This window comes from Ciconia boyciana, chromosome 1 (genome assembly GCF_034638445.1).
Source record: "Ciconia boyciana chromosome 1, ASM3463844v1, whole genome shotgun sequence".
NCBI classification, from domain to species: Eukaryota; Metazoa; Chordata; class Aves; order Ciconiiformes; family Ciconiidae; genus Ciconia; species Ciconia boyciana.
Genome location: NC_132934.1, coordinates 97023614 through 97038028, shown reverse-complemented (window position 1 = coordinate 97038028; position 14415 = coordinate 97023614). Strand labels below are relative to the sequence as shown.

The following is a 14415-nucleotide window of genomic DNA, read 5'->3' as shown; positions in this document are numbered from 1 at the left end:
TACTTCATATTTAATATAAAAGAAATATAATAAAATGTATTATCTCTGTCTACACACCTCGCCTTCTTTCCTCTGAAGAAATAGGAAAATTGTAATCCTAAAAAGCAAGGTGTTACTTCCTGACCTGTAATACTAAGACAATTACAATTTTGGTGCTTTGTAGAGATAATGGTTGCATTTTGATCAGTTATTTTAAAGTGAAGCTTAATATTTTGAAGAGACACAGCTTTAAAAGTGCAGTCATTTTACCATTTACTATAGTTAAATATCTATGAATCTGTTTACTTCAGTGCTTCTTTACAAGCTCTTAGAGACTTGTTAAGGGCATTTTTGTGTAGAAAGATATAAGACCTACTTTTTAAATTGCTTCTATGTTTTATTTTTAAAAACATGTACTTTTTGGTGCTGCTGTAGGAATCTGATGGCCAAGGCTGTCCTTTCTGCCGCTGTGAAATCAAAGGAACTGAACCAATCATTGTGGATCCCTTTGATCCAAGGGATGAAAACTCCAGGTGCTGCAGTATTATTGATAGCTTTAGTATGCCCATGTTGGACTTGGATGACGATGATGATAGAGAAGAGTCTTTAATGATGAATCGTTTGGCTTCAGTCCGAAAGGTAAATTTTCAAATACTGTACAACCGATGAAGCTATACGTTTGAAAATGAAGCTGCCTGTAACTTTAAAGAGTGAGAGGTTGCACTTTATGGTCTAGATTTCAGCAACTCACTGAACAGTTCTCAGGTTGAAAGAACAAAAATGCATCAATATTGCAGCAATACTACTGAAGTTGAATAGGAGAAAATAAAAAATTCCAGATTCTCAGCTAATAGGAACAGAGTTAACTCTGTTTATAATGGAGGAAGCATGAGTTTGCACCAGCTGAGACTCTTACCCAAAATATGCTGTATGAACAATTTCCTGAACTTTTATTTGTAAGGAGCAAAAAATTTCATATATACAGAAGATATTATTAGTTTTCTGCACATGTGTGTGTACATGCACACAGAATGTTTTAGCAGTAAACTTGAGTTTCTGAATAGGTTATAAATATTATTGCTTTGTAAAGGTGACGTGGAACCCAATTCGTATGGCACACAAGTAGCTTTTAATCATGTTTCATGTGAATTGTCTATATTTTTTTCTGTATTTTTAGTATTAGGTACTGTTAGCAGGAAAAGCGTATCTGAGATTATTCATAGTGACTTTGTGTTTTGGGATGTTTTTTGTCCTGAAAGTGCTCTATGTTAAATTCTGGGATCTTTCTTTCGTCACAGGAGATTTTATCTCTGATAAATAAGCACTATCATTAACAAAAGTTTATTTTATGTTGGTAGTTTTCACTACTATATTTTAGCCTGGAATAGATATTGTCATAGGCCATGCAACACTGAATTTTACAGTGCATTTTCTATATTCTACCTTTTACAAAGGTCATCTAGATTGAATAGTTGCCTTGAAATTAATTCTGTAACGTCTTACCCTTCCATTTACTTATCGTTGTATTTGGTTTAAAAAAAAAAAAAGGTATCAGAGAGTATCTGTCAGTTAATATACATACTTCTGATATCCTTCCTAACCTCTTAAGTCATATGAATCATTCTTGTGTTGTGTATGTAATACAACATGGCCTACTCTTGGGAACAGTTTATCCTTCCTGCCTGGACTTAAATTGCAGTCTGCAGGCTGACCTCTGTGAGATAGCCTTGAACTGATAGGCTTTTATTACACACTTCCATGATAAGGCAAAAATGCATTATGCTTTTATCAAAAGAAGGAACAATAGGCTTTACTATAAGAAGTCTTGTTTTCAGTATCTACCAAGTGCTTGAGTGCTTTGGTGCTTGCTATTTTTATGTCATTAATTTCATTGTTCAATGAAAGAAACCTACTAATTAGCCCTGAAGTTTATGAACAGTGTTTTCCATTCTTTGTTAGCCTTTTGAAGTCCTTACTTGAAAATGTTTAAGTATCAGGTCGTTTGGTGATTTTCAGCTGCTGTTTTCTTCTTAAAACTGTTACCAATGGGTGTACAGTGATGCTCTTAACCACACCACCTCTGTGTTATTTATATGCACTTTTTGTTAGTAATGCCTTCATCAGCCTTGTCTATTTCTTTTAATCATTATTTATTTTTCCTGCTAGACAGTGTTTCTTCAGAGCCTGCTAGAAGAAATTCTTTTCTTCCTCTATGACATTATGTAGGATTTTACCCTTTTTGAATTTTTCTTTTGTTTCTTGTTAATGCTGTTAATAGGAACATGGTACTGCATAATGGCTGTGTTGTAGTCATTTGATTTGTTGTCCATTGTTTATGGAAGTTAGATTGACAAAGACAATAATTTAGTTCTTGCAGGCAACCTGCTGATACTATTGTTATTTCGTAATCCCAATGAACAAATTTTTCAATTTTTATTTTATTGCAAGGATTGTCATATTCTTTCTCAATATAAAGCGGTTAATCCTTGAAAATCAAATGGGCTGATGTTGTCTCAAATCACCTGGCTAGACCATGTGGTATTACTGAGAAAATCTTCTTGTTGGCCTATCTGGCTAGTTGTGAGCTGGGATGTTAAACTTGCTAGCAGAGGAAAGTTCCAGGGACATGAAGTCCTGATGAAAGTGACTGTAGGGATTCACGATGTGTTGCAAAAATATTAAAATCAATCCTTACTGTCCTGAAAGCCTTGTGGGAGGGGCAGTGTTAAAATGTTTCTAAGCTTTACTACCAGTTTTCACTATGTTTGGGACTTTTACTTGGAAATATATTCATAATGCAAAGAATAGTTGCAGTAGGCTCATTTTAGAAGCAAACACAATCAGGTTCATCACTGATTAAGGGGCCTGGGTGGGTTTTTAAGTGAGCTCTTCTTGACAGAATGAAAAGCTGAAAAACACTTTTTGGAATTGTCATTAAAGTGTAAAGAAGATAACAATTTTTTAATCACCTGCTGTACCTGTGTGAATTATGAATATAAGTTGGATATTGGAAAAATACCAATTCTGCAGTTTATCACTCTGTCTCTGAAGCGTACTCATAAACTGTGAGAGGTATCTGAATTAAGTCCCTGAGGTACCTCAGACTTGAAATTGCTTTAAGGAAAAGAATAATCACAAAGCTACTTACTCATTATTTAATGGAATGAGTAAATGGATACACTTTAAGAAAAATGAATCATTCTTGCTAGGTGTTGTGTATGAGTCAGCTGCAGCAGCAGATCAGCTGTAACAGAGGCTTTAGAGAAATCCACTGCAATTAGTCTGTTTATCTGCCTCATCAAGCAGCTTGCTTTTTTTTTTTTTTTAATTTCCAAATTGTCTTCAGATACTTCTTTATGAAAGAAAGATGAAGAGTGGTGCCAAAACCTCTGTGAATTGTCTCATCACTGAAAAATTTTCAGCCCCGTCGTATCAGATTAGCTAATGCAGTTATTGCCTGAAGTGTTCCTTTTCTCAGCTCTATACCGTTTGTGCTAGCCAAGCACAACATTATGAAATGCACATTAAAAAAATGTGCAGATTACAGGCTCAGATAAATATTAAAGATGGCTTTTTTCATTTTTAAAGAGGGCATTTGAGTCTCTAGTAGACTATGTTTATTATTCCATAATGTTTAATATTCCATTGTCCCAATGAATTAAGAGTTATCTGTCACTTTACATTGTACAAGACGTAACTTGATACACTTCTTTTAAAAAGAAAGAAAGAAAATAAGGAAAATGCATAGTGCAGGAGTTCTTGTTAAGAGCAAATAATTTTGAATTCATAAGTGCTAACCTGTTTGATCCAAATAATATTCAGGAGCTTTAAGTGAATTAACATTCTCTAAAAACACTTTCTTCTAAAACTAGATGAAGTCGCCTTGTCTGGGGAGTTACCATCTTCTCTGGAATTAATTTCCTAGCTGTCTGAATGCACCAAAACCTGACTTTGATTCATACTGTTACTTTAAAATAGTTATAGGAAATTGCCAAAGCTGAAAGCCACTGTTTGTCATAATTAGGCTTCTTCCAGCAGATAAGTTAGGTCAAACTTAACAAATCACAACAAAAGACCTTGGTTCTCAAAATACGGGAGGAGACTATGTTTCTGACTCCTCCCCTCATTTGACTCCTCCCCCTCACTTCCATATTATTAAACTGACTTTTTTCTGGTAATGACAAAAGGCATGTATTACGTAGTAATACGTTTTTACGTAGTAGTAATGTTTTTAATTTCATCATGTAAAATACAGGAATATGTAAAAAAAGACTTCAAATACGTATCCAGGTATTCCCTTCAGCTGTACATTCTTAACTCATACATACATGTCACTTCCTTCTTAATGGTTGTTGTGGTTTAGCCCCAGCTGGCGACTAAGCACCACGCAGATGCTCGCTCACTCCCCCCTGGTGGGATGGGGGAGAGAATCGGAAGAGCAAAAGTAAGAAAACTCGAGGGTTGAGATAAAAACAGTTTAATAGGTAAAGCAAAAGCCGCACACGCAAGCAAAGCAAAGCAAGGAATTCATTCACTCCTTCCCATGGGCAGGCCGGTGTTCAGCCATCTCCAGGAAAGCAGGGCTCCATCACGCGTAATGGTTACTTGGAAAGACAAACACCATCACTCCGAATGTCCCCCCTTCCTTCTTCTTCCCCAGCTTTATATACTGAGCATGATGCCATATGGTATGGAATAGCCCTTTGGCCAGTTTGGATCAACTCTCCTGGCTGTGCCCCCTCCCAGCTTCTTCTGCACCTGGCAGAGCATGGGAAGCTGAAAAGTCCTTGACCAGTGCAGCAACAACTAAAACATCTCTGTATTATCAACCCTGTTTTCAGCACAAATCCAAAACATAGCCCCACACCAGCTACTGTAAAGAAAATTAACTCTATCTCAGCTGAAACCAGGACAATGGTACACCTGGTTTGTGGGAATTTATTAAAATCATGTCACGCAACAAGAGAGTCCTTAACTGCTTAGTTATTAGTATCTGAAAGAGGTGTAAATGCTGGGAGGCAGTGTGCCTCCCTTAGTTAAAATATATATTGTACTGATTCCCTTGGGCAGTGTGGTGCTGACTCGCACAGCCTTAATTCCCTCTCCCTCCTTCACATCCGTTTTCTTGGGTCAGCAAAGGAAAGCTCAAATAAAGAACAAACCTGTCTATGTAAAAAATGTTTACAGCCATCAGTGTTAAGTGATGTAACTTTATATCCTCATACAAATTTTTAAGTCCAGATTATACTAATCTGTCTAGGTCACAATTTACCCTAACAAGAAACAAGAAATATGTGAGTTACTCTTACCTGATTATAAACAAAGAAACTTCAGGGAACTACTTGGAAATGAAAAGTCCACTTCTGGTGTAGGTCTGTTTGGACCTTCTTAGATGTCTTACTATGCAATTTATAAATTACTGAGTTTGCTCTAGCAGGACATTAACAATCAGGATAATATTCCTCAGTCGGTCACTTGTTAGGATTTGTGTAGAGCATGCTTTTCATATGTGCCTATCTGGCAGAAAGGCGTTTGAAGCTAAAACTCTCAATTCAATAGCCCGACTGATAATATTTCCATCAGAAAAACCTTCACTAGAAATTGCGATCAATGTCAGAAGCAGCCTTATTGAATTCACAGCCACTAGGGGCACACTGATACCACTATATCCCAGTAATAAATACATCTGATTAAATAAATCAAGTGTGGTCCGCTCAGCAGTACAATTTTGAAGTAAGTCACAGCTGCTTTTCCCTTGGCAGTAGTCATGCCAACCGGATGAAGCCCATGTTGTCACAGAGGACTCTGTGTTCTTTTCCTTAATTACAGCTTTATTGCACAGGTCTGTGTGTATTGCAGCAGAGCCCCTTTGTCCGCTGAAGGTCTGTCTTCTGTCGCTGCCAGTTCATTTGTATTGGTTTGTGTCTTAATCGCTTGCTTGTTTTATCTTTTTGTCACTGTGCTGCTCTCATTACTGCTTTAGTTCCAATGAATAGAAAATACACAGAAATCTCCAGTAGATGACAAACAGAAAAATTTTAAATCTCTTAGCCCTTAGAGGGTCTGCCAAAAAGAGTAGGTATTATGTACATCTGTTAATGCCCTGGCATCCACATGAAGTGCAGCCATCTTCTTGGCCTAGCTGTCAGCAAACATCAAATGATGCAGCTAGACAGGTTGGATGGCGGTCGACAGGAAAAATATGGGGTTTTTTATAATGGGAATGTGATGAAAATCTGATACTGAATGCTGAAGAAAACCTGTTTGTTGCTGCGGAATATTTTGGGTTTTTTGTTTTATTTAGTTTCATAAGCTCTAAACACGGAATCATAATTTTTAGTTTCTCCAAGCAAAGCATTCTCTCTCACTTCAGCGCCAAGCAGTGACATGGATTAAGCTTCCTCGTAGGGGAGAGAAACTGCTTTTGCTACCAGCTATTTAGTTTTCTTCTTTTTTTCCCCCCTTGTGCCTCATAAATTATTCTTTAACCTGTTGGCCATCATCAATTCTCTTTTTGAAATCTGTGGGGCCACAGCATCCTCTGATAGTATTGTGGCTGTAGGCAATAGTAGTTCAGGGGGCTGAAAGATTATTTTGCTATTCTGAAACAAGACATTGATGTAAGCTTAAACTGAAGTCCTTTCACACACTTAAGACTTAGAAAAATTTCCATTCTGTTTTGGCAGTTGTGATTTACCATTCATGGAAGATGGTGGGTAAAGATAGCTAAATACCAAATATATATGGAACCAGAAGTTTATCACATAAATTAATCTTCTGTTTCAACAGGATTAAAACCATGTCAGGTTCTAAGAATCTTGAATTTTTAAATTAATTTTCATATTGTTCTAGTTTTTGTTATTGCATACTACATATTAGGTGCGTCTTTCAGCCACTTGTTTCCATAAATCTGAAAACAACATAAGTCCCCAGTGGGTTCTAAATGTGAATATTTCCATTATTTCTGTCTCTGGTGGAGCTGGACCGTTGTTATGGCAGGAGAAAAGAACTCTCACATGGATGAGACCAATGGGCTCACTGAGGGAAGAGCGTATCATTTTGCCTAGTGCTTCTGTAGAGCAGAACTGCGTAAGAAGGTTGTCATAGGGAAACAGTGATGGATATTCTTAAAATGCTGTCACTACAATGTTTTTCATTTTGCTGTGCATTCACGTAACTACACATAGTGTGACATTTGAGACTCTGTCAAGTTACCCTCTCAGGAAGTCGAATTAATTAACACGATGGTACGACCATTAGAATGTCTTAAATTCCAAATAAATGTTTCCTGTTCAGTACTCTTTTTTCAGTATTTCCTATTTTTCTTATTCTTTGTTTCCAACACCTATTATATATATATATATAGGATTGTTTCTTAGATCTGGAGCAATTCCCTGATGACTGAGACACAGTATGTTGTACATGTAAAACGTAGAGACTTTCTACACTACTTCCATTTATTTTAAAAAGTTGTATCTTTTTGGAGGTGAGACACCTCCTTATTTGGTTCTATTTAAAATTATTTGGGAAATAAATTCATTTTCTGTCTGATGCTGAAGCCAAAGTATTGAATATATTATATTACACGACTCTTGGCTTTTAGGAATGCTTGATGGAGTTATAACTAAACTTTGAAAACTAATGCTATTAAATGATATAGTGTTTATTATGCTGTTTAACTGATAGATGCTTTCTGTTAAGGAAAATGAATTGACATTCACTTTATAGTAATTTTATAATTATAGTTGCTCAGGCAAGCTTGCGAGGTACATATCTAGCTTAGTTATTCAACTTCGCATAATGTTCAGAGGGGCTAAGCACCTCACAATCATTCATGTGTTTATCCTCATGGACTTCCAGTCAAGGTCAGGGATATTCACCAATTAAAGGAAACAGAAAATTTAAGGACTATATTCAAGCCTTTTAATATGAACAAGTGACCACTTCTTTATAGAAAGGAGAAACTGGGAAGCTTTTGGTTAGCTCGGAAGAGCACGAATCTTGAGTTGCTCGATCTCTTGAAATTGAATGTGCAGTTGTGACACCGAGCTTACACAGGTAGACCAAGTGGTAGGACCCTACATATCACACACCAAAAAAAAAAAAAATCATTCTGGCAATGGAATTGAACTTCAGCCTTCTAGCTCTTCAACACCTCCTCACTCCTCTGTCTCATTTTTTTCTTGCAATGTTATCCAGTAATACTGTGGTAGCTCCTATTTCTGAAGAAAATCTGGTAGCAATCCCAATTGTATAGGACAGAATATTACACTAAGCTGTAGTGCATAGGGTAAGGAGTCAGTATACTAGATTCTTTTCCTGGATCTCCTTTTGAATTTCTGAAGTTTTCAGATTCTTTAACGTAGTCACTATATGTAAAGAAAGGCAATGTTATTTACTTGTTTACCTTGTTAAAAAACTTCCTAGTCCCGTCCCTGTCATCACTATGGGATGTATAGCATTGGTGAGAAAAAGCTTATGAAAAGAAGGGAAAGGTTTTCATCGAAGTGATTTAGCGTAGAGATGGGTGCATTTTTGTGAGCAATTTTATATCCTTGCCTTAAGAAGATGGCAGATTGTTAGCCTCTATAGGCAAGTTATATTTCGAGAATACTAGGTATTGTGCACAAGCGGCCTGAGGCTGATGCTTGGTGTGGATGTCTTCCAGCTACTCGTGTCTACTGTCAGAGAAAGCACAGAACAGCATAAACACCCAGGTTTGCTTACAGTACACTGATACAAATTCAGTGGGTCCACAGAGTAACTTTAACTGATTTATGCAAACAACTAAACTGTGTTTGTTAAAACTCAGCCAGATGAGGTTGAGAAAATCTTTGTTTCTGATTAATTTGATAGGACAAGTCAAGAAAAAAAACCCTATCATTTGTCACGTGGGGGGCTGTTAAGTGTGTGTGTGTCATTAGTTTAATGTTTGCTAAAATGATAAACTGAATTGTCCTAAAATGCTTTTTGTAAATCAGCAAATAAATGAGGAAAGAAATAACTGCTTTGCCTACTGGCTTGCTGATGATTTTGATTCATAAGTTTTCAGAAGACACATACATTCAATTTTCTATGGAAGTATGATTTGAAAAAAAAAATGGGCTGTAGTTAACAGACAATATCATAGGCATCCGGCTTTTAAAACTAATGTATAGAATTTTAGATGGAGTACTCTCTATGAATAAAAAGGTCATCAAGAGCAGTAGTACTACAGTAGAATTTCTATCTACGTTTGTGATTGTTTGCTTTTGTATGGCAATGATTGCTTGTTTTTTGAACAAGTTACTGGAATATATATTATTTTATTTTCATCACAAGTTAGCATGGGTCTTAGTTTTGAGGTAGGATGACTTGTTGACTTCTTTTTCAGTAACAGTAAGCTGAGCACCTATACTGTCTATTAATTAAGAGTAGCAGGGTGTCCATTATGATAAATTACTATTAGTAAGTAGCTGACAAGTATCAAATGTTTTAGTCATGGACTGGAAGTTGTATACTTGGTCATGAGGTAAATACTAGTAATACTTTTTTTCTGTCTTGAAGTGCAATGAGAGGCAGAATTCGCCAGTGACTTCCCCAGGATCTTCTCCTCTTGCACAAAGAAGAAAACCACTTCCAGATCCCCTGCAAATCCCACATCTAAGTCTTCCACCTGTACCTCCTCGTCTGGATCTTATTCAGAAAGGAGTAGCACGGTCACCATGTGCCAGCCCAACTGGATCACCAAAGGTAAGTCGTATTGAATCATTATTTCTTTATATATGAATATTGAGAAATTGTATTTGGTTGTTTTCAAGGTGAGCTTGCTTTTTTGTTTTGGAAGATAGACTATTATGAAATTTTCCATGTGTATTTTATTTTTCAGGAATTTGCTCTGTCCAAAAGAACTTTAATTCCTTGTAGCTTAGAAAAACTTTAGATTGGATCTACATTGATTACGTCTCTTACCTCCCTCAGTTGACTTTGGCAAGTGCCTGTCCCTTTGCATAATACCTCACATAGTCAGATGTTTACTGCTACATGTGTTGGTCAAATGTGACCTCTGTTTGTCTGATGATTATATTGCACTTGGTTATGGTCAGAATTTTAAAGACATTGCTGTAAGGGATCGATTCTGTAATAAACCCTGATTCATGAAAATAAATAGAAATGAAAGTTTCCTGAAAATAGATTTTAAGGTCATTATCTCATTTAAGTATATGTTGTGCTCTGATGATGATTTATGCTCAATTTCCACAGTACCCGTACAAGAAAAATATGTGCAGATACCCTGCTTTCAAAACTTTAACTGGCATTAGGACTCAAGTTTCAAGGGAAATAATGACGACTCTATAGCTAATAAATTGTATGCTGTGTTTCGTGAAACTAATGATACTAAAGAGTTAATGATTTTTTGAGTGGATAAGCATGAATGAGAACAAATACTATATTTGTTGCTCTCTATTACAAGTTGATCATTTTGTTGTGATTGCTGTATAGAGAGGGGGAATTAGATTTAAATTTTGATTTTTAGATGATGAATTCAAATTTAAGTTCAAAACATGACTTGAAACCTGTGTGCTCATAATAATCCAGTATGAAGTACCCTGTTTATTTTGTCAGGTTTTTACTTCAAGCTTGAAAACAACCTCTTTTTAAGATTCTACTGGTGTATAATTCAGAGGAAAAAACAGAAGTTTGAATAGTTTCTTTAAGCTTCTTTAATCACTTTTTATAGAAGGGAATTTATAACACATTGAAGATATATGCTAAACATTTGACACATCCATTAAAAATTAATTTTACACTACTGTATTTTTACAAAGTTCATGTCTTGGAAAAACCAGAAAATCAGAAATACCATTAATATTGCTTTAAATTTTTTGGTGGCATTATTTTGAAAATGCTGGTTTTTTTCTCGAAACTTTTCCTGGGGAAAAAAAATATGTTTGGTGATAAAAGGGAAATAAGATGGGGGCAACAACAAATAATTTCATATTTCAAAAAATTTCATATTTAAAAAAAAGAGAAGACAATTTAGTGCTGCCAAGACTACTACTTCAGTCAAAAAACTCTTCTCTTTTTCTGCAATAGAAACTATAACCATAATTATAACTATAAGCTATAACAAAAAATTTGGACCTAGCCATTATGTTCCTGCCTTGACAGTGACAATAACTATTTTTATACTGTCCTATTTATATGAATAGACCTGCAGGTAGAATAACTTTATTTTCAATCTAAGTAATGTGTTGAAGTGCTGCTCGAAGAATAATGGTGTGCTAACCTGGGAAGTGAGAGCAAATACTATTCTTACTTTAAAACTTTTGTGGCCTCCATCTCTTCAAGTGGTAATAATAATATGCAGGCTTACCAGAGTCCATGAAAATTACACCTTCCAAGGGAAATCATCTTCCCGTATTTCTTATGGTAGCTGGTGGTAAGAGAACAACATTTCGTAAAGACCTGGCCCAAATGATATTTTGTAAAATGCTGTTAGTAATTCACTCCTAATGAAAATATTTTATCAGATTTATGCTCTTAGAAGCTATACAGCTACCTGTGTAAGTTATTTTGGTTTTGTTTTTTTTTTTTTTTTCCTGGTAACTTGGTTTTCAGGTTTTTCCAGACATTCCTCAGAATTCATTTCAACAGCTAAATAAGTGATTCAAAGGATCAAAGCAAAGGATTCTGGAAAAAAGTTATTGGTCAGATAAATCTGCCTCAGTCAGTTTGCTTTTCTCCTGTCCACCTCCTTCCTTGGGTTACTCATGCAACAGCAGAAATGGGGGCATGCTTTCTGAAGAGAGGCTAGGTTGTCTGCAGAATGCAAAGACAAGACTAACATTTAACCTACTGGCAAGTACTCTTGTGATGGCTTAAAAATATCTCAATTAGAAATGGTAAAGCCATACTTGATCATGAGAGAAATATGCATGCCTGTATGTAACTTTTTTTTTTTAACTTACTGTGTTGTTTAGTCTTCTCCTTGTATGGTGAGGAAACAAGACAAACCTTTGCCAGCACCACCACCTCCCTTGCGTGATCCTCCACCGCCCCCACCAGAGAGACCCCCTCCAATTCCACCAGACAACAGGATAAGCAGACACCTGCATCATCCGGAAAGCGTGCCTTCCAGAGACCAGCCGATGCCCCTTGAAGGCTGGTGTCCAAGAGATGTGTTTGGAACAAGTCAGTTAGTAGGATGTCGAATAGGGAGTGATGCTTCTCCCAAACCAGGACTGACTGCAATTTCAAACATAAATGGAAGGCACAACCGCATAAGTTCTGATCCGGGATTTATGAGGAAACATAGACGTCACGAGCTGCCTGCAGAAGGTGCCAAGGTATGAAATGAGCTGAATGTGTTGAATACTAATTTGATACCCTACTGCATCATTGTCTTGCATTGCCTAAAGTACTGTTTATATTAGTCAGTGTTGATCTGCTGTTTCTGAATCTTTCCTGTTGATAGTTAATAATAAGCTGGTCATAAATAAATGGTTTGTTAAATACTGTAACTTGTGAAGCAACAGTGCATGAGGGTCTAAGTTAAAATTTTAACACGAAACCTTAAAAAAATGGATGGAGAGAAAATTCCAGATTTGCTATATTCTTTTAGCAAATTATCCATATAGTTGGTGCATGATAATAATATAACACTGTATGCTGTAGTATAGTTATATAGCATCTCAGGTCCACTTTGGAAGTGTCTTATGCCAAAATTGTGTATGCATTTGCTGATGGAATAGTAGATGTTCCAGTTACCTCTTGTCATAGGTGAGGTGAGGACTTGGTAACCTCTTCAATCTGTAATATATGCAATATGTACAGATGATGTATACAAATATACTTAAATTGTCAGATATATTGTGTACATTAACATAAAAAGCTAAATATTCTAAAGGTCAGTTGTGTTGATCATCAGTGAAACATTATTTTCAAAAGAGCATTAAATTAGTCATGATGTTCAGTATAATCTAATGGAAAAGATCTAACCTGCCTTGACCGTAAGAAAGAGGAAGCGAATACATCCAAAGCCAAGCTAAATGTAGAATCATTTATTGTATCTTTACCACTGTCTATATGGGCAGCATCCTTGAAAGTGCTCAGTGGCACAACCCCAATATTACATTGTTTGATTTGGTATTCTCATAAATACTCTAAACCTTATTCAGGATAATTAGCATTGCAACTCCCTTTTTCTTTCAGTTGTTTACAGTAATACACATATCTTTAGCTGAATTTTTCCTCCTTTGTACTTAAATCAGAACTCCAGCTACTGGAGTTGTACATTGTTGTAATTTGTCCATAGCAGCTTTTGACTTCTCTTGGACAAATGTCCAGTGTAATGTCCAATAATCTATTTTCAGTGCTGAGGGTACTCAGAGTTGTAACTTGCAACCTTTCCACTGATCGTCTAGCTTGGTTTGGCTAGGGGACATCTGCTTGTCACCCACAGAAGAAGTATGTTTTCCTGTCCTTGGCTGCGTGAATAGTATGTATGTCTATAACTATGGTGTTTCTTCTATCAAAAAAATTGAAGGATTGTTTCTATGTTTCTTCAATGTTAATTGAAGATGTCTGGGGAGGAGAGCATAGAGGGAGTAGTTCTGGCATTAGGCAGCTTCAGACAACTTGCAAGACTATGTACAGTTGGGGAGGCTTAGGTTTCAAAAGAGGTCAAGTGGTGATGGCCTAAGAAAAAATTCCTAGTTCCGCTCTAATCAGTTTTGTCAAAGCAGCTCAGTAATTTATTCATAGAGCAGGTTATTAACTCAAAGCTGCCCTTTTTTTTCTTGAAGACTACATAGCTTGTGCTAAGAAGGATGGATTTGTGGTTAAGTCACGGTAGTTAGAAATCATCAGTTTTTCTCTCTATTTGCTTTACCCAAGGTCACAAGCTATTTAACCTTTCTGTCTCCATTTAAATTTTTTTTTTTTATGTGGATGTTTTGGTTATTTTGAAAGTACGTTACTGAAGTTCAATTAGTATTGGTAAAGAACATTGATATGATGAAAGGTGCTTAAGAAGTCCATGATGTTATAATTAGAATGTCCTTTTATCAGCATAGAGTCAAAACATGAAAATTTTACTTACAACTAGGCTGTTGTTTAAAATGCTATAGCTTTTCATCTGATTTTAAAAGGATACTGGGTTTATATCTTCATATAGCATTCCAGTTTTGGTCTGGTGCAGTATTGAAGCTGATGGAATGAATACATCTCAAATCAGAATAACCACTCAGTGTAGAAGTGCCATTGTAGTCTGGAGAAGTTACATATGTATTTCTTCAACCAAATGCTGTTTGAACTGTCATCTTCAGGTTATAGATCTAAGCCATTTGTTTAAATGGAGCAACTGACATCTCTGAATTACCGTTTCAGGCTGTATGCACATTCACAAGGGAAACATGTAATGAATTTTCATCCCTGATTCATATATCAATTGTA

At 36.1% G+C, this 14415-nt stretch overlaps 1 protein-coding gene across 4 annotated transcripts in view; it reads left to right on the top strand.

Annotated features, from left to right (window-relative positions):
* CBLB (Cbl proto-oncogene B) overlaps positions 1-14415 on the top strand; it is a 138171-nt gene that overhangs the window by 94731 nt on the left and 29025 nt on the right. For all 4 annotated transcript variants that reach the window (XM_072884379.1, XM_072884387.1, XM_072884371.1 and 1 more), the window contains exons 10-12: positions 415-618; positions 9526-9711; positions 11943-12308. In XM_072884379.1, the coding sequence (XP_072740480.1) occupies positions 415-618; positions 9526-9711; positions 11943-12308 (756 nt within the window). The remainder of the gene's footprint in view (positions 1-414; positions 619-9525; positions 9712-11942; positions 12309-14415) is intronic.